General features: G+C 46.4%; 1 protein-coding gene across 1 annotated transcript in view; it reads right to left on the bottom strand.

Annotated features, from left to right (window-relative positions):
• Positions 1-5,682: 5,682 nt before the first annotated feature.
• LOC121542086 (pro-neuregulin-2, membrane-bound isoform-like) overlaps positions 5,683-27,700 on the bottom strand; it is a 105,305-nt gene continuing 83,287 nt past the window's right edge. The window contains exons 6-11 of the mRNA XM_041851544.2: positions 25,042-25,065; positions 14,136-14,238; positions 13,750-13,873; positions 13,179-13,306; positions 12,838-13,059; positions 5,683-9,334 (exon numbers count right to left, since the gene is read on the bottom strand). Of these exons, the coding sequence (XP_041707478.2) occupies positions 8,656-9,334; positions 12,838-13,059; positions 13,179-13,306; positions 13,750-13,873; positions 14,136-14,238; positions 25,042-25,065 (1,280 nt within the window). The 3' untranslated portion in view covers positions 5,683-8,655. The remainder of the gene's footprint in view (positions 9,335-12,837; positions 13,060-13,178; positions 13,307-13,749; positions 13,874-14,135; positions 14,239-25,041; positions 25,066-27,700) is intronic.

Raw genomic sequence — 27,700 nt, 5'->3', positions numbered from 1 at the left:
TGGCCACCCGTGGACGTCCCCGAGTGGGGTCCGTCCATTCCACCCTCCGGCACCTCCGAGCCGAGCCCTATGGAGCTCGGGGTGCTGGCGCTAGAGAAAGGAGGAGGAGGAGCCCGAGGGGGCCTGTCCCCTGCACCAAGTGCGGTCGTGGATGGCACACTGCGGCCAGGTGCTGGGGAGGGTTCCCCGAGGGAGGAGACAACAGGCCACGCACTGGGGAGCCCTCCCAGGTGAGTAGACGCCCCACTTACCCAGAGCTCTCTGTTGCGCACTTTTGTATACCTGTTTGTTTTCCACAGGTTGCACCTCATTCCCAGCATAAGGCGCTAGTAGATTCAGGCGCAGCTGGGAATTTTGTTGATCGGAAGTTTTGTTTAGATTTAGGGATCCCTCTCCTACCTGTTAACAAACCTTTTCCCGTTCATGCTTTAGATAGCCGCCCGTTGGGGTCGGGGTTAATTAGGGAAGTCACAGCGCCACTTAGGATGTGTGCGCAGGGGGGTCATGAAGAGACTATACAGTTGTATCTGATCGACTCTCCTGCGTACCCGGTGGTGCTGGGAATTCCCTGGTTAAGCACCCATAACCCTGCTATTTCGTGGCAACAGAGGGCTCTCAATGGGTGGTCTGCTCAGTGTGAGGGGCGATGTCTGGGTGTTTCCGTAGGGGCGACTTCGGTGGAGAGTCCAAACCAAGTGCCCACACTGCACATTCCGCCTGAATATGGGGATTTAGCTCTCGTGTTTAGTAAAGCTAGGGCGACGCAGTTGCCTCCTCATAGACGGGGGGATTGTGCGATTGATCTCCAGGCAGGAGCAGCGCTCCCACGGAGCCACGTGTATCCTTTGTCTCAAGAGGAGAGAAAAGCTATGGAAACTTACATAGCCGAATCTTTGAGACAGGGATACATACGGCCCTCCACTTCTCCCGCCTCCTCGAGCTTCTTTTTTGTGAAGAAAAAAGATGGAGGGTTGCGCCCGTGCATCGATTACCGTGGTCTCAATCAGATTACTGTTAAATACAGTTATCCACTCCCTCTGATTGCAACCATGACGGAGTCATTGCATGGAGCGCGGTTTTTCACAAAACTGGATCTCAGGAGCGCGTATAACTTGGTGCGCATTAGGGAGGGCGACGAATGGAAAACAGCGTTTAGTACCACGTCAGGTCATTTCGAGTATCTCGTCATGCCATATGGGTTGATGAATGCTCCATCCGTCTTCCAATCCTTCGTAGATGACATTATCCGGGATATGCAGGGGAAAGGGGCGGTCGTGTACATTGATGACATTCTAGTGTACTCGTCTACCCGAGCCGAGCATATAGCCCTGGTGCGTCGTGTATTGAGGAGGCTGTTGGAGCACGACCTATATGTCAAGGCAGAGAAATGTCTGTTTTTCCAGGAGTCGGTCTCCTTTTTGGGTTATCGGTTGTCCGCGTCAGGGGTGAGAATGGAGGTGGATTGTGTGTCCGCTGTGCGTAATTGGCAAACCCCAACCACTGTCAAAGAGGTGCAGCAGTTCTTGGGCTTTGCGAATTACTACCGGAGGTTTATCCGGGGTTTTGGACAGGTGGCAGCTCCCATCACGTCCCTTCTGAAAGGGGGTCCGGTGCGCCTGCAGTGGTCAGCTGATGTGGACAGGGCCTTTAGGAGACTGAAGGACCTGTTTACGTCGGCTCCGGTGCTGGCGCATCCGGACCCCGCATTACCCTTTCAGGTCGAGGTGGATGCGTCTGAGGCCGGTATAGGGGCCGTTCTCTCTCAACGGTCCGGCACGCCACCTAAACTCCGCCCCTGTGCTTTTTACTCTAAAAAGCTCAGCCCGGCGGAGCGTAATTATGACGTCGGGGACAGGGAGCTGTTAGCTGTAGTTCAGGCCCTTAAGGTGTGGAGGCATTGGCTTGAGGGGGCTCAACACCCTTTCCTCATTTTGACTGACCATCGGAACCTGGAGTACATCCGAGCAGCGAGGAGACTGAACCCTCGCCAGGCTCGATGGAGTATGTTTCTCACCAGGTTCGTATTTAAAATCACGTACAGCCCTGGGTCCCAGAATGGTAAGGCAGATGCGCTGTCCCGGCGGTATGACACGGAGGAGAGGTCCGTTGAGCCTACTCCCATACTACCGGAGTCTTGTCTTGTGGCACCGGTGGTGTGGGAGGTCGATGCCGAAATCGAGCGAGCGTTGCGTGCTCGACCCCAGCCCTCCACAGTGTCCTGAGGGTCGGAAGTACGTTCCGCTCGAGATTCGGGATCGACTCATTTACTGGGCTCACACGTCACCCTCCTTTGGACATCCGGGTATTGGCCGGACAGTGCATTGTCTTAGCACTAAATACTGGTGGCCCACGTTAGCCAGGGATGTGAGGGTTTATGTCTCCTCCTGCTCGGTGTGCGCCCAGTGTAAGGCGCCCAGACACCTGCCCAGGGGTAAGTTACAACCCCTGCCTGTTCCACAACGACCATGGTCCCACCTCTCGGTGGATTTTTTGACAGACCTTCCCCTCTCTCAGGGGAATACCACCATCCTGGTCGTTGTGGACCGTTTCTCTAAGGCCTGACGTCTTCTCCCTATGTCGGGTCTTCCTACTGCCCTACAAACCGCAGAGGCCCTATTTACCCACGTCTTCCGGCATTACGGGGTACCCGAGGATATAGTGTCTGATCGAGGCCCCCAGTTTACCTCCCGAGTATGGAGAGCGTTCATGGAGCGTTTGGGGGTCTCGGTGAGCCTTACCTCAGGGTACCACCCGGAGAGTAACGGGCAGGTAGAACGAGTCAACCAGGATGTGGGTAGGTTTCTGAGGTCGTATTGCCAGGACCGGCCTGAGGAGTGGGCTCGGTACATTCCCTGGGCCGAGATGGCCCAGAACTCTCTCCGCCACTCCTCTACCAACCTAACCCCCTTCCAATGTGTGTTAGGTTACCAGCCGGTTCTGGCACCTTGGCAGCAGAGCCAGATCGAGGCCCCTGCGGTGGATGATTGGATGAGGCGCTCGGAGGAGACGTGGAACGCTGCACACGTCCACCTTCAGCGGGCCATCCGTCGTCACAAGGCGAGCGCCGATCTCCACTGCAGTGAGGGGCCGGTGTACGCACCCGGAGATCGAGTCTGGCTCTCTACCAGAAACCTACCCCTCCGCCTGCCCTGCCGGAAGCTGGGTCGGCGGTTTGTGGGGCCTTTTAAAGTCCTGAGAAGATTGAACGAGGTGTGTTATAGGTTACATCTGCCTGTTGAATATAAGAATATTAACCCCTCGTTCCATGTGTCTCTTCTCAGGCCGGTGGTAGCTGGTCCACTCCAGGAAGGTGAGATAGGAGAGACTCCTCCGCCCCCACTGGACATCGAGGGGGCTCCGGCGTACACCGTTCGGTCCATCTTGGACTCAAGACGCCGGATGGGGGGTCTCCAGTATCTCGTGGAGTGGGAGGGGTACGGCCCAGAGGAGCGGTGCTGGGTGCCGCGGAGGGACATCCTAGACCCATCTCTCCTGTCGGAGTTCCACCGGGACCATCCCGCGCGCCCTGCTCCGCGTCCTCCTGGTCGTCCCCGAGGCCGGGGTCGGCGCACGGCTGGAGCCGCGCGTCAAGGGGGGGGGTACTGTCACGGTTTCGGCCGAGGCTGCTCCTCCTCCTTGTTCGGGCAGGTTTCGGCGGTCGTCGTCCCCGGAGTACTAGCTGCCACCGATCTATGTTTCATGTTCGTTTTTATTTTGTCTTGATGTTGTACACCTGTGTCTAGTTAGTCCTCGTTAGTGTCCTATTTAGTTCTCGTTGTGTGTGTTTGGTGTTGTGTGTGATTGCTCTTCTGTTTTTGGTGTTCTGAGCTACGTACTTCCCTCCGTTGTTTGGAGAGGTTTTCGCACATGTTAGTGCGCCTTTTGTTTGACGCCTGTGTGCGCCTTTATTTCGCCTCCGGGCTTATTGTGCTCGTTTACTACGTGAATATTTCACTAAAGTCTTTTGGACTTAGCTTCTGCGTCCTGCGCTTGATTCCTGCACCACACCCACCTTCAGCACCCCTTGACAATAGTATATACTACAGTATTCTTTTACTACAGTATTTATACTATAGTTAACTGTAAATACTACAATAAATACAACAATATGTAAAAAACTCTACAGTGAATACTATAGTATTTATACTATAGTATACTATAGTATATTTTCATGTGACTTTTTCCGCATTTTGTTGTGTTACAGCCTGAATTTAAAATGGATGAAATAGAGATGTTGTATCACTGGCCTACACACAATACCAAATAATGTCAAAGTGGAATTATGTTTTTATAAATGTTTGTAAAGCTGAAATGTCTTGAGTCAATAAGTATTCAACCCTTTTGTTATGGCAATCTAAATAAGTTCAGGAGTAAAAATGTGCTTAACAAGTCAGGTAATAAGTCAGCCAGGTCACCCGTGATACAAGTCAGTATTCAACGTTCATCCATGTCGGGAGGACGTCGGGAGATGACTTAACTTAACCTTAAACACTATCAATATACCCAGTCGCTACAAAGATACAGGCGTCCTTTCTAACTCAGTTGCCGGAGAGGAAGAAAATAGCTCAGGGATTTCACTATCAGGCCAATGTTGATTTTTAAAAAAAGTTACAGAGTTGAATGTCTGTGATAGGAGAAAACTGAGGATGGATCAACAACATTGTACTTACTCAACAATACTAACCTAAATGACAGAGTGAAAAGAAGGAAGCCTGTACAGAATAAAAATATTCCAAACATGCATCCTGTTTGCAATAAGGCACTAAAGTAAAACTGCAAAATATTTGGCAAAGAAATTGACTTTATGCCCTGAATACAAAGCTTTATGTTTAGGCCAAATCCAATACAACACATCATTGAGTACCATGCTTCATATTTTCAATCATGGTGGGTGTGCTTGTCATCGGCAAAGACTAGGGAGTTTTTTAGGATAGAAAGAAACAGCAAACAGGCAAAATCCTAGCGGAAAACCTGGTTCAGTCTGCTTTCCAACAGACACTGGGAGACAAAAAATCACCTTTCATCAGGACAATAAGCTAAAACACAAGGCCAAATATACACTGGAGTTTCTTGAATGTTCCTGAGTGGCCTAGTTACAGTTTTGATTTAAATCTATGGTAAGACTTGAAAATGGCTGTCTAGCAATGATCAATAACCAACTTGACAGAGGTTGAAGAATTTTATAAAGAATAATGTGCAAATATTGTCAATCCAGGTGTGCAAGGCTCTTAGAGACTTACCGAAAAAGACTCACAGCTGTAGTCGCTGCCAAAGGTGATTCTAACATGTATTGACTCAAGGGTGTGAATACTTATGTAAATGAGATATTTATTTTCAATACATTTGCTAGAATTTCTACATTCATGTTTTTACTTTGTCCTTATGAGGTATTGTGTGTAGATGGGTGAGATTTTATTTTTTATTTTTGTATAATTTTTTATTCAGGCTGTAGCACAACAAAATGTGGAATAAGTCAAGGGGTGTGAATACTTTCTGAATGAACTGTTTCACAGGAACCACACACTTCAGATACTGGAAACAAACAGTAAGTCACAAGCAGAAAACCAGCCATACAGTACCTCAGCCCAATGGCTAAGGATATCTCAAAACACACCAAAGCCCTGCACAGAGATGACCACTTTATGTTAAAATGATATGAATAAAGATGTACTTTCTCATATGAACAGGTGGTAAATGTTTTTCATTTTATTTTACAATCTATGACAATCTCGCATTTTTACTTTTTTTCTAGCATATTCCTAGAATGGAGATGGGGGGGGGGATATTTTTTATTGCTGAATGTTAAATGAAATACACTTTCACTGACTGAAAAAAAATGTGACTGCTGCTTTTTACCATGCACCCATATACCTTGACCACAAGTACATGCAGAGGAGAGGTGTTGAAACATTTCAAGCGAGGGAAGAAAAATAAAAACATGAGAAACTGACAGGACGAACCTGGCAGCCCTTCTATTGGGTGAGGGGAGGGGCAAGGTGGGGGAATATCACATTTAAACTAACTAGAAGCACTGTCTTCTTTTGCATTTTTCGAACATACAACATTTGACCCAGAGTGTGAGAAACCAAAAGGAGAGAAAATCTATTTGTGAGATTTGACAGAAAACCTGTGACTATGTCACTGCACCTTCATCTACCAGCCGTTACCAGTTCTGTTTTAAGTCCTACTTGTCGGTTTGGTTTTGATCTAGATTTATCTGATGATTTGTCCTGGTACAGTAATTTCAGTTTTTTGGTTATATTTGAAAATGTATATAACCAGTTTTTCAGGATTATCAACAATCTTCTCTCACTACATTTAAAATGCATTGTCAGAACCAGTTCCTCCTACATTTTTGACAGTTATGAAATGATCTTTCAAACATGAACCCTTCCCTCAGTGGAGGACAGAGGAGTTTGAGCAAATCGTGTTGTTACCTTTTTAAATTGTTAACCAGTTAGTGACATACTTCATAACAAGCAACATTATTATCCTTATTCACAACACTGAGCAGCACTCAACATTAGTGAATGAGACCCTTTAAAGTGATTAGTAATTACTGTAGACTTGTGTGTTGTCTGCTTGGCCTGGACTCAGTGAGATAAGAATTAATGAACACAATCAGTCAATGGACATGAATCTGTGAATGAGGAAAATGGACAATTTGAGCAACGGCTGCATTACTGCATGAAAAATAAGAATGGATATAAATATGTATTGATATCATGTTACTTCTTCTGCACAATAGGCATTACATAGGTTTCACACAACACACTACAGTCACCTCTTAGAAAATGATGTCATCAAACTGAGCAAAATAGAAAGTTTGCATATTTTGGCATTTTATGATCCTCCAAAGTTTCACAGCTATTTCTCTTGTATTGGTTTAGTATATTCTGCTCTATTCTATTCTATTCTATTATGTTCTGTTCTGTTCTGTTCTGTTCTCCACTGAGATTCCACTCTGCTTTCCTTCTCTCTAGACGGGAGTGCTCAGAGGAATAGCATGTTGGGCGTGTCCTTTATGTCCGTGTGGGGACCTTAGTCTTGGGTAAATATGTTGGTGGAGGGAGAGGGAGAGAGCAAGAGGGGGCAGAGGGGGCAGAGGGGTGGGTGGAAGTCCTGAGATGCTGTGCGGACCTTTACTTTGGCCACAGGTACACAATGGACAGGTGAGGAGGATGAGGAGGAGGAGGAGGAGGAGGAGGCATGGGGTGATGGGAGAAATAGATACATTCATGGGATGTTCTTGCTTTTAGTTTAGTCTCATTGTATTGAAACAATATCACTGATGGCAGGGATATCTCCAGACCAACTGAGACACTGGCCAACAGCATTTCTTCTTCAGAATCACAGACAGCCAGGACGTTGGAGGCTACCATGAGACAAACCTTACCCTGTTGGGACAAGAAGGGGGCCAAGAGACAAACCTTACCCTGTTGGGACAAGAAGGGGGCCAGGAGACAAACCTTACCCTGTTGGGACAAGAAGGGTGCCAGGAGACAAACATGACCCTGTTGGGACAAGAAGGGGGCCAGGAGACAAACCTTACCCTGTTGGGACAAGAAGGGGGCCAGGAGACAAACCGTTACCCTGTTGGGACTAGAAGGGGACCAGGAGACAAACCTTACCCTGTTGGGACAAGAAGGGGGCCAGGAGACAAACCTTACCCTGTTGGGACAAGAAGGGGGCCAGGAGACAAACCTTACCCTGTTGGGACAAGAAGGGGGCCAGGAGACAAACCGTTACCCTGTTGGGACAAGGAGAGCGCCAGGAAACAAAGGCGGGGCAGCTGTAAACACCCATCAAGCAATGACATGCAGAACTCTCTACCCAACAGAACTCTCTACCCAACAGAACTCTCTACCCAACAGCAGCGCAACCCTGGAACCCAGGCTGATCTTCAATGTGCACCTGCAGCTTTCCTCTACTGATACAGCTTGCTTTGGCACCCAATATAGCAACCCGTTGGTTGGTACAACAACACATTAGGACATCTAACACTCACGCACGCACAAGCATAGCTGTACACAAAATCCCCCCCACACAAGCAAACGCACTTACGCACGCACAAACACTCCTCCCCACTCAGAGAGCAAGGACGTGCGTTGCATTTATCTGATTTTCTATTGGAGAGTCCCAAAATTATAAACCCTATAGGTGAATTATATTCATGTAAACATACACCTTATGATTAAGTGGTTTATATTGCATGATGTGGAAGGGGAGGGGTAATGTTCAAATGGGGCTAAACTCCCAGAAGAACGCAGCCTGGAAAGAAAAAAAACAAAGCCCAAAAGAGAAAACAAAACAGGAAATGTATATAAAAAATGATGTCCATATAAGAAAGGCTACAAAAACTTCCACTGGCCCTCTGCCATCAGCATACAGCAAAAGGCACCACAATATTACTCAATTTTTGAAGTTTTGAAAAAATTGGCACGTCTTTTTATGCTGTAAATCAAAATGTACATATAAATAGAGTTTTCCCTATAAAAAAGTATTTGCTGTTAACTAGTAGACAACTTTTGCTAAAAATGAAAATAAATATTTCATTTGTTTAGAATATCTGTCAGTTATATAAAATAAAAATATTTTTTGTATAGGTGCAGGTTTATAGTATATTGATTTTTGTTGGTAGCTTGTCTTCTTTCTTTAATGGGGTACATTGTCCGGTTTGGACCGTGAGTGCGTCTGTCTGGTCTGTACAGTCCCGCGTGCACCGTGCCGCCCCGAAGAGTGCGACTGAGAAGTCTGAATGTTGGCCGGCCTGCAGATGGTGGAGGGCTCGGCGTTCATATTCTGCATACTAAGGAAGGGCGTGCTCTCGCCCTCCTCCTCCGACTCGCTGTCCGTCAGGCAGCTGCGAGAGCCGTAGTCCCGTGACGCCTCGTATCCTCGCGGCGCTACGTAGCCGTTCAGTCTGGACCTTCGCAAGCGCCGACCCCCACCCCGACCCCCACCACCACCGCTGCCTGTCCCACTTTTCTTTGGTTGTTCCAGGCAGGAGAGGTACTCCTGTGTGGTCTCGTAGTCTTCTTCCTCAGCCAGGCGGTAGGGACTAGAGGCCAGGCTGCCCGTGCTGTCGTTCAGGTAGGTGTGGCGCTGCTGCCGGTAAGGCTCCTGACGCTGGATGTCGTGCAGGGGCACCTGGTAGCGCCGCAGCAGAGGCTGGTCGTCCTCCAGGGGGTAGGGGGTGTGGGCGGCGGGTGGCAGGGACATGGCCTGGCTGGTGTTGGGGGAGGTGATCTGGAAGGTAGGCACCTGCGGGGGCAGCGAGTAATGGAAGTCCACCGGAGAGAGACGGGCCGGCGTTGTCAGGGCCGACACATAGCTGTAATGAGGGTGAAGGTAGGGTGGGGAGCGGGGAGGAGAAGGACAGGGAGAGGACCAGGCCAAACAGCAGTAGCCCAGTTAGATGTCATGTCTAACAGAGTGACGTGGGACAGGGACCCACCATCCACAAACAGCAGTAAGAGATGTTCTTGAGTCAGTGTGCAGAGGTTTGTCAGTTGTGTGTGGATGGTGTTTGTGACATCCTGTTTGCATTCAGTCAGTTTTCTACATATTTGTTATGTTACTGAATGTGTTTATTGGTTAATGTGACCTTTAGCCTTAGAGAGGGCTATATCTAGGGAAAACATCAGGGTGCGTGTTGTGTTGAGTTTTGAGGTGCTGTTTTATTTTTATATTGTACAATGTGTTGATATGTCCCATTTGACTAGTGTCCCTCTCCCCCAGTACAGTCCCTCTACCTTCATATGTTCTATGGCACTAGGGAAAAATACAGTACACACTTTAGGAAAAAGCATCTGAAAGATCCAAAGGCAAATCTAAAATAAAGTTAATCACTGTTCCACTGTAATCCTGTTAAGTTTAGCACTGCGATGCTGCCTGGCACTACTGTTCAGTCAAATGTTCATTATAGCCTACTGTAGCCATCTATAGATGAGCTCACTCTCACTAACTCAAACACTCAAAAACTAAAATATTAAATCTGCAACATGTACCTTTTTGGGCGACCTTACCAAATTCACATAGAAATGTGATTATAGCAAATCTAAGAAGTGTTAAATCTGTTCTATGTACAGTGAGGGAAAAAAGTATTTGATCCCCTGCTGATTTTGTATGTTTTCCCACTGACTAAGAAATGATCAGTCTATAATTTTAATGGTAGGTTTATTTGAACAGTGAGAGACAGAATAATAACAAAATAATCCAGAAAAACACATGTCAAAAATGTTATAAATTGATTTGCATTTTAATGAGGGAAATAATTATTTGACCCCTCTGCACAACATGACTTAGTACTTGGTGGCAAAACCCTTGTTGGCAATCACAGAGGTCAGACATTTCTTGTAGTTGGCTACCAGGTTTGCACACATCTCAGGAGGGATTTTGTCACACTCCTCTTTGCAGATCTTCTCCAAGTCATTAAGGTTTCGAGGCTGACGTTTGGCAACTCGAACCTTCAGCTCCCTCCACAGATTTTCTATGGGATTAAGGTCTGGAGACTGGCTAGGCCACTCCAGGACCTTAATGTGCTTCTTCTTGAGCCACTCCTTTGTTGCCTTGGCCGTGTGTTTTGGGTCATTGTCATGCTGGAATACCCATCCACGACCCATTTTCAATGCCCTGGCTGAGGGAAGGAGGTTCTCACCCAAGATTTGACGTTACATGGCCCCGTCCATCGTCCCTTTGATGCGGTGAAGTTGTCCTGTCCCCTTAGCAGAAAAACACCCCCAAAGCATAATGTTTCCACCTCCATGTTTGACGGTGGTTATGGTGTTCTTGGGGTCATAGGCAGCATTCCTCCTCCTCCAAACAAGGCGAGTTGAGTTGATGCCAAAGATCTCCATTTTGGTCTCATCTGACCACAACACTTTCACCCAGTTCTCCTCTGAATCATTCAGATGTTCATTGGCGAACTTCAGACGGGCCTGTATATGTGCTTTCTTGAGCAGGGGGACCTTGCTGGCACTGCAGGATTTCAGTCCTTCACGGCGTAGTGTGTTACCAATTGTTTTCTTGGCGACTATGGTCCCAGCTGCCTTGAGATCATTGACAAGATCCTCCCATGTAGTTCTGGGCTGATTCCTCACCGTTCTCATGATCATTGCAACTCCACGAGGTGAGATCTTGCATGGAGCCCCAGGCCGAGGGAGATTGACAGTTATTTTGTGTTTCTTCCATTTGCGAATAATCACACCAACTGTTGTCACCTTCTCACCAAGCTGCTTGGCGATGGTCTTGTAGCCCATTCCAGCCTTGTGTAGGTCTACAATCTTGTCCCTGACATCCTTGGAGAGCTCTTTGGTCTTGGCCATGGAGGAGAGTTTGGAATCTGATTGATTGATTGCTTCTGTGGACAGGTCTCTTTTCTACAGGTAACAAGCTGAGAAAAGAGTGTGCTCCTAATCTCAGCTCGTTACCTGTATAAAAGACACCTGGGAGCCAGAAATCTTTCTGATTGAGAGGGGGTGAAATACTTATTTCCCTCATTAAAATGCAAATCAATTTATAACATTTTTGACATGCGCTTTTCTGGACTTTTTTGTTGTTATTCTGTCTCTCACTGTTCAAATAAACCTACCATTAAAATTATAGACTGATCATTTCTTTGTCAGTGGGTAAACATACAAAATCAGCAGGGGATCAAATACTTTTTTCCCTCACTGTACGTAATTTCTATGCTTCCCGTTCTTAAGTTTTGTTTTTGCGTCTTTTACTTTCGGGTTTTGTAGACCAGCTTCAAACCGCTGAAAATACAATATTTTTGGTGAGGGAAAATATAATTCACAGCGGTTTAGATGGTACAATGATTCTTTACTCCACTATACTTGATTGTTTTGTCACATAAACGGAAATTAAGCAACCTATTAGAATTTTAGCAACCAGGAAATGGCCATTTCTGCATAGGGCATCTATAAATGAAAAAAATGTGTGGTCATTGGTTTCCAGCTAAAATGACTAAATAGAAGTTATGTACACTTCTCTAAACCTCCGGTGAAGATGCAGATGTGTCCCTACAATAATATCTGTGCTCAATCTTTCGGCATACAGCAACCCAGGGCGGAGATCACAGTAGAGTTGACGACCACAGCCCACACCAGAGACCTGCTAGCTCAGGGGTGGGCAACTCCAGTCCTCGGGGGCCTGATTGGTGTCACACTTTTGACCCATCCCTAGCAAACACAGCTGATTAAACTAATTGCATTCTAAACTGAAGATCATGATTAGGTGATTATTGGAGTCAGGTGTGTTAGCTGGGGCTGGGGCAAAACTGTGACACCAATCAGGCCCCCGAGGACTGGAGGTGCCCACCCCTGAGCTAGCTAGAGCTCCACCCCAGAGATCAGATCTGTTGTTCTACTCTCCATGTCTTAATGAAGTCCTTACGGTATCCAGCCTCCTGTTTAGCTACCATACAGATTTAGGGGAGTACAGTACAGTAAGCTTGACACAGCAGATTCTTCACTTGAGAAATACAGCTGGCTGTGGGCTCTCTCCTGCCGACCAGATTTTACCCTCAAAATACTTTTAACCTTAATACAGCAACTGGATATATAACTTAACTTGTATATACCTACCTTATCCTTCCTTTATCAGAACAGGACACAAGAATAGTAGCAATTTTTAGACCTGCCTGTCCTACAGCAGGCCTATCTCATCATGTCTGCCTATGGTAGAGAAGAATTTGCCATTGACTCTTTCAAAGTACCGTCGCTGGCCTCCAGGGGCTGATAGAGAGCCAGCTGTAAAACGAGGCCTCCTACGGTGGGCACTAGAATATGCCCCAGTGCCATAACCACAGAGAGAGGCCTGTTCCCTTCCCACCTGTCGCTGTGTGGAGAGTCCCCCAGCGAATCAAATGAGTCTCCGTAGTGCAGGCCCGGCCGGTGGGGCACAGTAGAGCCACAGTGTGCGGCACGCCTAGCCCTGGCCTCCATGCACGCAGGACTGTTGCACCTACTGGTCCCCACGGAGGACGACATCATGCCTGGTGAATCTGAGAGGACACTGTCAGTCCGCTCCAGGCTCCACGTCCGCTCCTCGTGTCTGAGACAAGAGAGGACCAAAACATAGGGTTCAACCAGGATATGGTCCATTGTGTATTTTCCTGTGTGTCAAAACATTTACCTGTGGTGTGTGCAGTGAGGGGGATGTTGAGGGGTTACCTGTGAGTGGATGAATGGGCATGGGTAGAGGAGTTGTGAGATCTGGAAGATGCATGGCTGCCGGGGAATGAGTCCTCTGGTCCATGCCCTATGACTCGCTCCGTTGCAGGCACATTCTTAGAGATGTACTAAAACACACAGAGGAAAGGGTTGGAGAGATGGTATGGAGGGGAATTATGTAATTGCCCGTCATCATGTTGAACTTTACGCACAATACTACCACAAAGACTGTTGCTAAATCTGTCCTGACAGATTTGAAACTCCACTGATTGACCATGTGTGTGTGTGTGTGTGTGTGTGTGTGTGTGTGTCTCTCTGTGTGTGTCTCTGTGTGTGTCTCTGTGTGTGTGTGTGTGTTCTGAAGGGAGAGGTTTAGTTACTGTTGGCAGTTAACCTGTGACATCGCTACCCTTCAAGAGAGTACTCATGCTCCACTATAGGAAAGTAAAATAATGTATCCTATGAAACTCAGACGAACATATCAATCAGAAAACAACCCATCCACCCTTCCATTCATTCATTAATCGACGACAGAAAAGTCAGTAAGGGAATCAATGTGTGTGTGACTCACATCTACCATGGGTATCTCCTCAGGGCCAGGTCCTGGGTGATTGGGTCCGTTCGCTAGGTTCCGGTTGGGGTGATCTGCACACATGTTCTGCTGCAGGTGATTGTGCATCTTCTTCCTCTGTCTCCTATGGAGGAGAATAGCCCCAGTCACTCTCATATAGCCCTGGAGCTGAGCCAACAGTCTATGCTAGCGTCTATTTAACACACAGGCCCTGGCTGGACCGATACTCTATGCTAGCGTCTATCTAACACACAGGCCCTGGCTGGACCGATACTCTATGCTAGCGTCTATCTAACACACAGGCCCTGGCTGGACCGATACTCTATGCTAGCGTCTATCTAACACACAGGCCCTGGCTGGACCTATACTGTCCTGGGCTGACTTACTTGGTTTTGCAGTAGGCCACCACACACACAATGCCAACCACCAGTAGAGCCACGCAGATACCCGTGATTGTCAGGACTCTTTTCTGGTAGAGCTCTTCCGCTTCTATGGACACACACACACACACACACACACGCGCGCACACACACACACACACACACACACACACAGAGAGAAAAGTAAAAAAAAAAAAAACATCAGTCCCTTGAAGGAGCAAGTTTACATATCATCTAAATCCTTTCCACCATGTCTCTGATGCCCTAGTCCTCCTCCTGGCTCCCACAGCTTCTACACTCCTACACTAAGCAGATGCTGCTCTCACTCTTTACATGTATCAAAGTAGACATACTGTATGGCTGTGTTGAAGGCTCTGGACCTGAACTAGATTACAGTTAAACTCCAACCCTTCATCATAATGGCTGTTGAACAAAAGCCAGTTGACGCTAGTAAATATTCATAGTTATTACTGGAATCATTATTGTTTCAACATCCTTAATCAAACAAGATGCCTGGGGGAAAGCATTCGCTAGAAATGTGCTAGAAATTTCTAAATTTAGATGACTGGCATTAATTGGGAATTTGTACAGCATTCGCTAGAAATGTAGATTATTAAATTTGTTTTAATTACTGCAGCATTGTATGTTGCTCATTGTGAATGGCTGGGCTGGGTTTACTGTAACACATGTCACTGGTATGGATCACTGTTATAGAAGCGTCTATCTAAAATGGAGGTCCACACAAAACAGCTCGACACAGACGAGCTGTCCCAAATCTGCTACTCTGATTGTAGGAGTGCCTCATTCATCCACGGGGTCGCTTCTGACTGAAAGCCCATCAGATCAACATTCTGCTACACAGAGGCCTCTCATCCTCTCACTGTCAATTCTGCTAGACCATTTTACACAGAGGCACTCACACAAGCAGAACCGCAGTTAAGGGGTCCCTGCAGGCTTTAAATATGCTCTGCATTCAACGCCCTCAAATATAAAACAAATAAATCAAAAATAAATCAAATTTTTGAAACGATTGTTATTACATGTTACTTCTTTTTTTTTTGGTGATCAACAAAACATTTACTAAAACATATTTTTAACCTCTTTGCTTTCCCATAAAAATGTTCCTGTGAGGAGGGGAGGATATGGCTTAACCAGGGGAGAGTGGAGGGAACGAGGGAGCAGGCCAGGGGGAAATAGGTAGTGGGCCTGTGATAAATAATGAAATAAAAATTAATTGCATTTGTACAGCTCCTCCCATCTGAGGTTGCCCTGCTCTCATCCACTCCCTCCATTTACCAGCAGCAGCAGAAGCAGCATGGGCTATTTTGCATCAGCCTATCGCTGCAACTCAGTTTTCTGACACTATAAATGAATCACCAAGGCTAGTATAAACAGCAATATTTATGCCATATCTAGCTATGAAGAATTTTCAACAGTGACGGGAAACGGCAATATATACATTCTCGGAGCCTCATACAAATTTACCTGAATGACTATCTTGTACAGTGAGGTCTCATAAGAAAACAGTAAACTACGGTATCACGGCACATTTCTTGGGAAAGGAGGTCCTTAAAGAACAGACTATTTCTTTATGCTCTAAATAAGGTATGACATGCACATACCACAGTCACTTAATAAAAAAGAGTCTAGTCACACAAAGCATTTTACTTTTACAGACAGTTTTTTAACCAAAGTAAAGTAATTGACGGGCACAGGCAGAACAGAGCAGGTCGACTTACAAACAAATATAGTGAGGTTTCAAATGAGAGGAGGATACAGGTTAGAGGTGAAGTGTTGAGGAGATGAGGAGAATGCAGTTAATATGAGCAGCATGGATGTTGGGGAAGGGACAGTCAACTGTAAACCAGGCATAGCATGCTAACAGGAGACAGAGCTAGAGGAGGGGAGAACACAAAGCTAATCTCGGAGGAATATCCTGCCTGATCCTGCTTGATAGAGAGGAAATGGGTGTCCTGTTTGCAGCACTCATCCTGAGCTCCTGTCTGTGTCTCAATGATGCGACAATGGATTCTGACGTTTGGCTAATACAAGTTGAAACGTGGTACAGCTCCTGCTTTTTAATAGGTGTATTATTAAAACATGTACCATCACTGTCAATTAAAAGTACAGTACAGGGACTACAGACCAGTGTGTGTGCATATATACGAGAGAGAGAGAGAGAGAGAGAGAGAGAGAGAGCGAGAGAGAGAGAGAGAGAGAGAGAGAGAGAGAGAGAGAGAGAGAGAGAGAGAGAGAGAGAGAGAGAGAGGTGTATGTTTATGTGTCTAAGGAGGGCTAAGAAGTGATACAACTCTTCCTGAGTAATGTAATCATATTCACACTAGTGTTAACAAAAACCCGGTGTGTGCTAACAGAATCACATGAAACGAAGTACTGTTTATTCTGAAGTAAACAGTAGAGCCATGGAGGCTCACGCAGATCACGTCATCAACCCCGGAGAGATTCCAGAGGGAGTCAGACTCTAGTAGGACACCACTACCTCCTGATGAGAGGATAGATGGAGGGGGAATCTACTACCAAAGGAGAGGATAGATGGAGGGGGAATCGACTACCTAAGGAGAGGATAGATGGAGGGGGAATCGACTACCTAAAGAGAGGATAGATGGAGGGGGAATCTACTCCCTAATGAGAGGATAGATGGAGGGGGAATCTACTACCTAAAGAGAGGATAGATGGAGGGGGAATCTACTCCCTGATGAGAGGTAGATGGAGGGGAAATCTACTCCCTGATGAGAGGATAGATGGAGGGGGAATCTACTCCCTGATGAGAGGTAGATGGAGGGGAAATCTACTCCCTGATGAGAGGATAGATGGAGGGAAATCTACTCCCTGATGAGAGGATAGATGGAGGGGGAATCTACTACCTAAAGAGAGGATAGATGGAGGGGGAATCTACTCCCTGATGAGAGGTAGATGGAGGGGAAATCTACTCCCTGATGAGAGGATAGATGGAGGGAAATCTACTCCCTGATGAGAGGATAGATGGAGGGGGAATCTACTCCCTGATGAGAGGATAGATGGAGGGGGAAAATACTACCTGAAGAGAGGATAGATGGAGGGGGAATCTACTACCTGAAGAGAGGATAGATGAGGGGGAATCTACTACCTGAAGAGAGGATAGATGGAGGGGGAATCTACTACCTGATGAAAGGATAGATGGAGGGGGAATCTACTACCTGAAGAGAGGATAGATGGAGGGGGAATCTACTACCTGATGAAAGGATAGATGGAGGGGGAATATACTACCTGACAAGAGGATAGATGGAGGGGGAAGCGACTACCTGAAGAGAGGATAGATGGAGGGGGATTATACTACCTGAAGTGAGGATAGATGGAGATGGAATCTACTACCTGAAGAGAAGAGAGATGGAGGGGGAATCTACTACCTGAAGTGAGGATAGATGGAGGGGGAATATACTACCTGAAGATAGGATAGATGGAGGGGGAATCTACTACCTGATGAGAGGATAGATGGAGGGGGAATCTACTATTGAAGAGAGGATAGATGGAGGGGGAATATACTACCTGATGAGAGGATAGATGGAGGGGTAACCTACTACCTGATGAGAGGATAGATGGAGGGGGAATCTACTATTGAAGAGAGGATAGATGGAGGGGGAATATACTACCTGAAGAGAGGATAGATGGAGGGGGAATCTACTACCTGAAGAGAGGATAGATGGAGGGGGAATCTACTACCTGATGAGAGGATAGATGGAGGGGGAATCTACTACCTGATGAGAGGATAGATGGAGGGGGAATCTACTATTGAAGAGAGGAAAGATGGAGGGGGAATCTACTACCTGAAGAGAGGATAGATGGAGGGGGAATCTACTACCTGAAGAGAGGATAGATGGAGGGGGAACCTACTACCTGAAGAGAGGATAGATGGAGGGGGAATCTACTACCTGATGAGAGGATAGATGGAGGGAGAATCTACTATTGAAGAGAGGATAGATGGAGGGGCAATCTACTACCTGAATAGAGGATAGATGGAGGGGGGATCTACTACCTGATGAGAGGATAGATGGAGGGGAATCTACTACCTGATGAGAGGATAGATGGAGGGGGAATCTACTACCTGAAGAGAGGATAGATGGAGGGGGAATCTACTACCTGAAGAGAGGATAGATGGAGGGGGAATCTACTACCTGAAGAGAGGATAGATGGAGGGGGAATCTACTACCTGAAGAGAGGATAGATGGAGGGGGAATCTACTATTGAAGAGAGGATAGATGGAGGGGGAATCTACTACCTGAAGAGAGGATAGATGGAGGGGGAATCTACTACCTGAAGAGAGGATAGATGGAGGGGGAATCTACTACCTGATGAGAGGATAGATGGAGGGGGAATATACTACCTGAAGAGAGGATAGGTGGAGGGGGAATCTACTACCTGAAGAGAGGATAGATGGAGGGGGAACCTACTAGCAGAAGAGAGGATAGATGGAGGGGGAATATACTACCTGAAGAGAGGATAGATGGAGGGGGAATCTACTACCTGAAGAGAGGATAGATGAGGGGGAATCTACTTCCTGATGTGAGGATTGATGGAAGGGGAATCTACTACCTGATGAGAGGATAGATGGAGGGGGAATCTACTTCCTGAAGAGAGGATAGATGGAGATGGAATCTACTACCTGAAGAGAAGAGAGATGGAGGGGGAATCTACTATCTGATGAAAGGATAGATGGAGGGGGAATCTACTACCTGAAGATAGGATAGATGGGGGGAAATATACTACAGAAGAGAGGATAGATGGAGGGGGAACCTACTACCTGATGAGAGGTTAGACGGAGGGCTGATGAGAGGATAGATGGAGGGGGAATCTACTCCCTGATGAGAGGATAGATGAGGGGGAATCTACTACCTAAAGAGAGGATAGATGGAGGGGGAATCTCCTACTGGAAGAGAAGATAGATGGAGGGGGAATCTACTACCTGAAGAGAAGATAGATGGAGGGGGATCTACTACCTGATGAAAGGATAGATGGAGGGGGAATCTACTATCTGAAGAGAGGATAGATGGAGGAGGAATCTACTCCCTGATGAGAGGATATATGGAGGGCTGATGAGAGGATAGATGGAGGGGGAATCTACTACCTGAAGAGAAGATAGATGGATGGGGAATCTACTACCTGAAGAGAAGATAGATGGAGGGGGAATCTACTACCTGATGAAAGGATAGATGGAGGGGGAATCTACTACATGAAGAGAGGATAGATGGAGGGGGACTATACTACCTGATGTGAGGATAGATGGAGGGGGAATCTACTACCTGAAGAGAGGATAGATGGAGGGGGAATCTACTACCTGATGAGAGGATAGATGGAGGGGGAATATACTACCTGACAAGAGGATAGATGGAGGGGGAAGCGACTACCTGAAGAGAGGATAGATGGAGGGGGAATATACTACCTGAAGAGAGGATAGATGGAGGGGGAATCTACTCCCTGATGTGAGGATAGATGGAGGGGGAATCTACTACCTGAAGAGAGGATAGATGGAGAGGGAATCTACTACCTGAAGAGAAGAGAGATGGAGGGGGAATCTACTACCTGAAGATAGGATAGATGGAGAGGAAATCTACTACAGAAGAGAGGATAGATGGAGGGGGAACCTACTACCTGAAGAGAGGATAGATGGAGGGAGAATCTACTACCTGATGTGAGGATAGATGGAGGGGGAATCTACTCCCTGATGAGAGAATAGATGGAGGGGGAATCTACTACCTGAAGAGAAGAGAGATGGAGGGGAAATCTACTACTGAAGAGAGGATAAATGGAGGGGGAACCTACTACATGAAGAGAGGATAGATGGAGGGGGAATCTACTACCTGATGAGAGGATAGATGGAGGGGGAACCTACTACCTGAAGAGAGCATAGATATAGGGGGAATCTACTACCTGAAGAGAGGATAGATGGAGGGGGAACCTTATTCCTGAAGAGAGGATAGGTGGAGGGGGAACCTACTACCTGAAGAGAGGATAGATGGAGGGGGAACCTACTACCTTATGAGAGGATAGACGGAGGGCTGATGAGAGGATAGATGGAAGGGGAATCTACTCCCTGATGAGAGGATAGATGGAGGGGGAATCTACTACCTAAAGAGAGGATAGATGGAGGGGGAATCTACTCCTTGATGAGAGGATAGATGGAGGGGGAATCTACTCCCTGATGAGAGGATAGATGGAGGGGGAATCTACTACCTGAAGAGAGGATAGATGGAGGGGGAATCTACTACCTGATGAGAGGATAGATGGAGGGGGAACCTACTACCTGAAGAGAGTATAGATATAGGGGGAATCTACTACCTGAAGAGAGGATAGATGGAGGGGGAACCTAATTCCTGAAGAGAGGATAGGTGGAGGGGGAACATGCTACCTGAAGAGAGGATAGATGGAGGGGGAACCTACTACCTTATGAGAGGATAGACGGAGGGCTGATGAGAGGATAGATGGAGGGGGAATCTACTCCCTGATGAGAGGATAGATGGAGGGGGAATCTACTACCTAAAGAGAGGATAGATGGAGGGGGAATCTACTACCTGAAGAGAGGATAGATGGAGGGGGAATCTACTACCTGAAGAGAGGATAGATGGAGGGGGAATATACTACCTGAAGAGAGGATAGATGGAGGGGGAATCTACTACCTGAAGAGAGGATAGATGGAGGGGGAATATACTACCTGAAGAGAGGATAGGTGTAGGGGGAATCTACTACCTGAAGAGAGGATAGATGGAGGGGGAACCTACTACCAGAAGAGAGGATAGATGGAGGGGGAATCTACTACCTGAAGAGAGGATAGATGGAGGGGGAATATACTACCTGAAGATAGGATAGATGGAGGGGGAATCTACTATTGAAGAGAGGATAGATGGAGGGGGAATCTACTACCTGAAGAGAGGATAGATGGAGGGGGAATCTACTATTGAAGTGAGGATAGATGGAGGGGGAATATACTACCTGACGAGAGGATAGATGGAAGGGGAATCTACTACCTGAAGAGAGGATAGATGGAGGGGGAATCTACTACCTGAAGAGAAGAGAGATGGAGGGGGAATCTACTACCTGAAGTGAAGAGAGATGGAGGGGAAATCTACTACTGAAGAGAGGATAGATGGAGGGGGAACCTACTACATGAAGAGAGGATAGATGGAGGGGGAATCTACTACCTGATGAGAGGATAGATGGAGGGGGAACCTACTACCTGAAGAGAGCTTAGATATAGGGGGAATCTACTACCTGAATAGAGGATAGATGGAGGGGAACCTAATTCCTGAAGAGAGGATAGGTGGAGGGGGAACCTACTACCTGAAGAGAGGATAGATGGAGGGGGAACCTACTACCTGAAGAGAGGATAGATGGAGGGGGAACCTACTACTGAAGAGAGGATAGATGGAGGGGGAACCTACTACCTGAAGAGAGGATAGATGGAGGGGGAATCTACCACCTGAAGAGGGGATAGATGGAGGGGGAATCTACTACCTAAAGAGAGGATAGATGGAGGGGGAACCTACTACCTGAAGAGAGGATAGATGGAGGGGGAACCTACTACCTGAAGAGAGGATAGATGGAGGGGGAATCTACCACCTGAAGAGAGGATAGATGGAGGGGGAATCTACTACCTAAAGAGAGGATAGATGGAGGGGGAACCTACTACCTGAAGAGAGCATAGATATAGGGGGAATCTACTACCTGAAGAGAGGATAGATGGAGGGGGAACCTAATTCCTGAAGAGAGGATAGGTGGAGGGGGAACCTACTACCTGAAGAGAGGATAGATGGAGGGGGAACCTACTACCTGATGAGAGGATAGATGGAGGGGGAATCTACTACCTGATGAGAGGATAGATGGAGGGGGAACCTACTACCTGAAGAGAGCATAGATATAGGGGGAATCTACTACCTGAAGAGAGGATAGATGGAGGAGGAACCTAATTCCTGAAGAGAGGATAGGTGGAGGGGGAACTTACTACCTGAAGAGAGGATAGATGGAGGGGGAACCTACTACCTGAAGAGATGATAGATGGAGGGGGAACCTACTACTGAAGAGAGGATAGATGGAGGGGGAACCTACTACCTGAAGAGAGGATAGATGGAGGGGGAATCTATCACCTGAAGAGAGGATAGATGGAGGTGGAATCTACTACCTAAAGAGAGGATAGATGGAGGGGGAACCTACTACCCGAAGAGAGGATAGATGGAGGGGGAACCTACTACCTGATGAGAGGATAGATGGAGGGGGAATATACTACCTGAAGATAGGATAGATGGAGGGGGAATCTACTATTGAATAGAGGATAGATGGAGGGGGAATCTACTACCTGAAGAGAGGATAGATGGAGGAGGAATCTACTATTGAAGTGAGGATAGATGGAGGGGGAATATACTACCTCACGAGAGGATAGATGGAGGCGGAATCTACTACCTGAAGAGAGGATAGATGGAGGGGGAATCTACTACCTGAAGAGAAGATAGATGGACGGGGAACCTACTACATGAAGAGAGGATAGATGGAGGGGGAATCTACTACCTGATGAGAGGATAGATGGAGGGGGAACCTACTACCTGAAGAGAGCATAGATATAGGGGGAATCTACTACCTGAAGAGAGGATAGATGGAGGGGGAACCTAATTCCTGAAGAGAGGATAGGTGGAGGGGGAACTTACTACCTGAAGAGAGGATAGATGGAGGGGGAACCTACTACCTGAAGAGATGATAGATGGAGGGGGAACCTACTACTGAAGAGAGGATAGATGGAGGGGGAACCTACTACCTGAAGAGAGGATAGATGGAGGGGGAATCTATCACCTGAAGAGAGGATAGATGGAGGGGGAATCTACTACCTAAAGAGAGGATAGATGGAGGGGGAACCTACTACCTGAAGAGAGGATAGATGGAGGGGGAACCTACTACCTGAAGAGAGGATAGATGGAGGGGGAACCTACTACCTGAAGAGAGGATAGATGGAGGGGGAATCTACTCCATAAGGAGATACATGAATCAAGCAGGCTGTCATATTGACTCTACCTGCCCTACAAGTCTATAGCCCCATAAAATCAGTTCATCAAGAAACCTGCTCATGCTGTCCTGTCAGATTGTTTACATGGTCCTTGGTATTTGGTATTTTATTAGGATCCCCATTAGCTGTTGCAAAAGCAGCAGCTACTCTTCCTGGGGTCCACACAAAACATGAAACATGACATAATACAGAACATTAATAGACAAGAACAGCTCAAGGACAGATTTTTTTTTTTTTAAAGGCACACGTAGCCTACATATCAATACATACACACAAACTAACTAGGTCAAATAGAGGAGAGGCGTTGTGCCGTGAGGTGTTGCTTTATCTGTTTTTTGAAACCAGGTTTGCTGTTTATTTGAGCAATATGAGATGGAACAGAGTTCCATGCAATAATGGCTCTATATAATACTGTACGCTTTCTTGAATTTGTTCTGGATTTGGGGACTGTGAAAAGAACCCTGGTGGCATGTCTGGTGGGGTAAGTGTGTGTGTCAGAGATGTGTGTAAGTTGACTATGCAAACAATTTAGGATTTTCAACACATTAATGTTTCTTATAAAAATAAGAAGTGATGCAGTCAATCTCTCCTCAACTCGTAGCCAAGAGAGACTGGCATGCATCGTTTTTATATCAGCCCTCTGATTACAATGAAGAGGGAGATGTGCCGCTCTGTTTTGGGCCAGCTGCAGCTTAACTAGGTCTTTCCTTGCAGCACTTGACCACACGACAGGACAATAATCAAGATTAGACAAAACTAGAGCCTGCAGAACTTGCTTTTTGGAGTGTGGTGTCAAAAAAGCAGAGCATCTCTTTATTACGGACAGACATCTCCCCATCTTTACAACCATTGAATCTATATGTTTTTACCATGATAGTTTACAATCTAAGGTAACACCAAGTAATTTAGTCTCCTCAACTTGTTCAACAGCCACACCATTCATTACCAGATTCAGCTGAGGTCTAGAACTTAGGGAATGATTTGTACCAAATACAATGCTCTTAGTTTTAGAGATGTTCAGGACCCGTTTATTAGTGGCCACCCATTCCAAAACAGACTGCAACTCTTTGTTAAGTGTTTCAGTAACTTAATTAGCTGTGGTTGCTGATGCGTATATGGTTGAATCATCAGCGTACATGTACTGTACATGTGGTGATGAGGGCTGCAGATCAGGACACCCATGGTAATGTTAGAGGGAGGGCCAGCTGCAGATCCGGTAATGTTAGAGGGAGGGCCAGCTACAGATCAGGTAATGTTAGAGGGACAGCCAGCTGCAGATCAGGTAACGTTAGAGGGCGGGCCAGCTGCAGATCAGGTAATGTTAGAGGGCGGGCCAGCTGCAGATCAGGTAACGTTAGAGGGACAGCCAGCTGCAGATCAGGTAATGTTAGAGGGCGGGCCAGCTGCAGATCAGGTAATGTTAGAGGGCGGGTCAGCTGCAGATCAGGTAATGTTAGAGGGCGGGCCAGCTGCAGATCAGGTAATGTTAGAGGGCGGGCCAGCTGCAGATCAGGTAATGTTAGAGGGCGGGTCAGCTGCAGATCAGGTAATGTTAGAGGGCGGGCCAGCTGCAGATCAGGTAATGTTAGAGGGAGGGCCAGCTTCAGATCAGGTAATGTTAGAGGGCGGGCCAGCTGCAGATCAGGTAATGTTAGAGGGAGGGTCAGCGCCACAGGGCATGACCAGTGCATTTTTCAGCCCAATGAGTTACTGTTATGGTTGATTGACTGATTGATTGGTTAATCAATCAGACCATTTGCTTTAGAGTCAACCTGACAGAGGGAATGGAAGCATGTCAAACGGAACGGAAGGAGATATAGTACACTGCTCTACTCAAGCTGGGAATCAAAATTAAGGATTGTTCCATACCCATAAATTCAATCCCAAGATGCTCTGCCATTGCAGAAAGTTGACAGTTGGAAAAAAAAAAAAAGAAGAGGAGAACAGTTTAGGAGAGACGCCTTCCAACATAGATAAACAACAGATATACATACACAGTATGGGCACTGAGCGACAGGACTGACGGGACAGTCTGAGACATGGATGGTGAGTCATGAGTAACAGTTACAGTAACAGGACAGAGCTGGACAACATCAAGATAAGACCATCAAGACATCCAAACAAGCACCACAGACAGACACAAGACAAGCAGACAAAACAACAGCAAGCAGTTAGACTAGACTAGAGCATGCAAAACCAGATATCCACAAAACTCACTGCCATAATGACAAGATGGGATCTCTGGGCCATCCATTAAGGGCAGATTAAGACATAGTGCACTACTTAGCTAATGAAACATTATATTACCACGACAGATGGGTCTCTAGCACAAGAACATAGATCGTTTTTAAGTATAGATTAGTCGTCCAGTTAATAGATTTGAATGTATTATTTAATTAAATCTATCTTCCATATCATAAGGGATGTTAGATGTTACTTCTTCTGGTACTCACTACATGGCAGCACAGTCCAATGTTAATGTTCCATTCAACACAGGCAACTCCATTCAGATTCAGGAGACATTTGATAGGACATGACATGTTACCATGGTATCATGTCCAATGACATGTTAACATAAAAACCTTACCTGTAAACCATGGGAATACAAAATCAGATCAATTCACTCTAAAGTGTTACATTATAACCGTGTCATGGGAGTGGGAGGGGCTGACTGATAGACAGTAAGTGTATGTTCTGTATGTGATGGAAGGCCTGTGTGACGGTATGAGACGTGAAGCCTGTGATGAGGGATACATGTATTAGTGAAGACAGAGTCCATCTCAGCAATCAGTCCACCAACCTCATCTAAGGACCATCAGCACCTTGATACTATTGACTAAGCTAAGGTGATGTTTCCCCTCATCCGCAAAACAAAGTTATCCAATCAGCTTTGGAGGGGGGGGATTATATTGCATAGGGAGAAGTGGAGAAAGGCTGCACCATTCCAGCTGCTGAGCCCATATCTCTGACAGCTCTCTTGCTCTAGTCGGGTTGCAGCAAATCCCAGCTGTTGTCATGACAACGTGCTCTTGGGGGGGCTGAGGGGGTCCAGCTTTTTGTACAGCCGTCAATGGGATGTCTGGGATAGGGGAGACGCCCTGATAGGAGGAGGGAAGTGGGATGGATGGATAAGTGGATGGATGGATGAGGTTTGGAGAGAGAGTGTGTAGGGCTGGAGGGGATTCTATATGTCCTAGTTCTGTTTTGGCCTCAAAACTAACTTCACAGCATGATGAGGATTGCATTACTAGCCCATATATGCTGGAGAGGCTAGATGTATATTACAGTGGCTCAACAGTCTCCTCCATTAATCTACACTGTAGGGTAATCACACAAGGGAATCAATACAGTCATTAGAAATGGGAGACTCCTATTCTAGCAGGTCAAGAAAACTGTTTGGAAAATGTAGCCAACAAGCACACTTGAAACTGTGACAGACAGGCATGTGTATGTTTAGAGGAAATTGGTGTACAGAAATGGCCTCCTCTCCAGTATGCTCTCTGAATGAAATTACACATGTCAGATCACGCACTGGAAGATGGTGGAGAGAGGGTGGAGCTTCACCCCCTCTGTCTGCCTTTTCTCATTCACGTTATTATCAGTGGAGCCTCAAGCTTGTTTCCAATGCTACTCTTGTGTGTACACGCAAAGGTCCTCTCTCAAAGGGGTTATGCATGGCTGGGAATTGTTGGGGTATTTCTAAGGATAAGATGAAGATAAATGGTCTAATGTAATTAATGAATTATATCCCTGGTTGGTCCTGATGTTTATTAAATGTTTGGTCTGCTTTGATGTTTTGACAGTATTTTAATTGTGGATATCTTTCCAAAATGTCAACCACACACCCTTCGTAGGTCGTCTCAGCATGTCATTTGAGGAAAAAAGGCTTGGCTCTGCCGACTAGAGTTGACAATGAATACACTTCTTGAAAAGAGAGGAAATTGTGCAACTCCATGGACTTCATTGAGTTGAAGGTTAAACATAACATTACAGTAAGATAGATGTCGATGTAGAGTGAGAGAGCTCACATAACCTGCTGGCACATACAGTATGGTTCAGTACAGTACCAGGCTGTATGCATAGGCTCTGGTAAAGATCTGCAGGTGCTTACATTACATATGTTATACATTTTGCAACGGAACAGTATACAGGAGCGCTGTCATTCTGAAATCCACACAAGGCTGACTTGCAAAGACATGATGTTGATGGATATGCACTGTAGAAAACTACAATACTGTTATACTATAAATCATATGCCATGACATGCCATGGAAACAGGAGGCCCAATGTTTGATCATATACTGTAGAGTGTAGACTTTCTAATTGCATATCATACATTTCCCTGTTTTCATGCGAAACAAAATAACCACTATAACCCTACTAGAGAATCACTATAACCCCACTAGAGAATCACTATAACCCTACTAGAGAATCACTATAACCCTACTAGAGAATCACTATAAACCTACTAGAGAATCACTATAACCCTACTAGATAATCACTATAACCCTACTAGAGAATCACTATA

Source organism: Coregonus clupeaformis, chromosome 27 (genome assembly GCF_020615455.1).
Source record: "Coregonus clupeaformis isolate EN_2021a chromosome 27, ASM2061545v1, whole genome shotgun sequence".
Classification (NCBI taxonomy): domain Eukaryota; kingdom Metazoa; phylum Chordata; class Actinopteri; order Salmoniformes; family Salmonidae; genus Coregonus; species Coregonus clupeaformis.
Note: the sequence above shows the minus strand (reverse complement) of the source record. Positions and strands in the feature narration are given on the sequence as shown.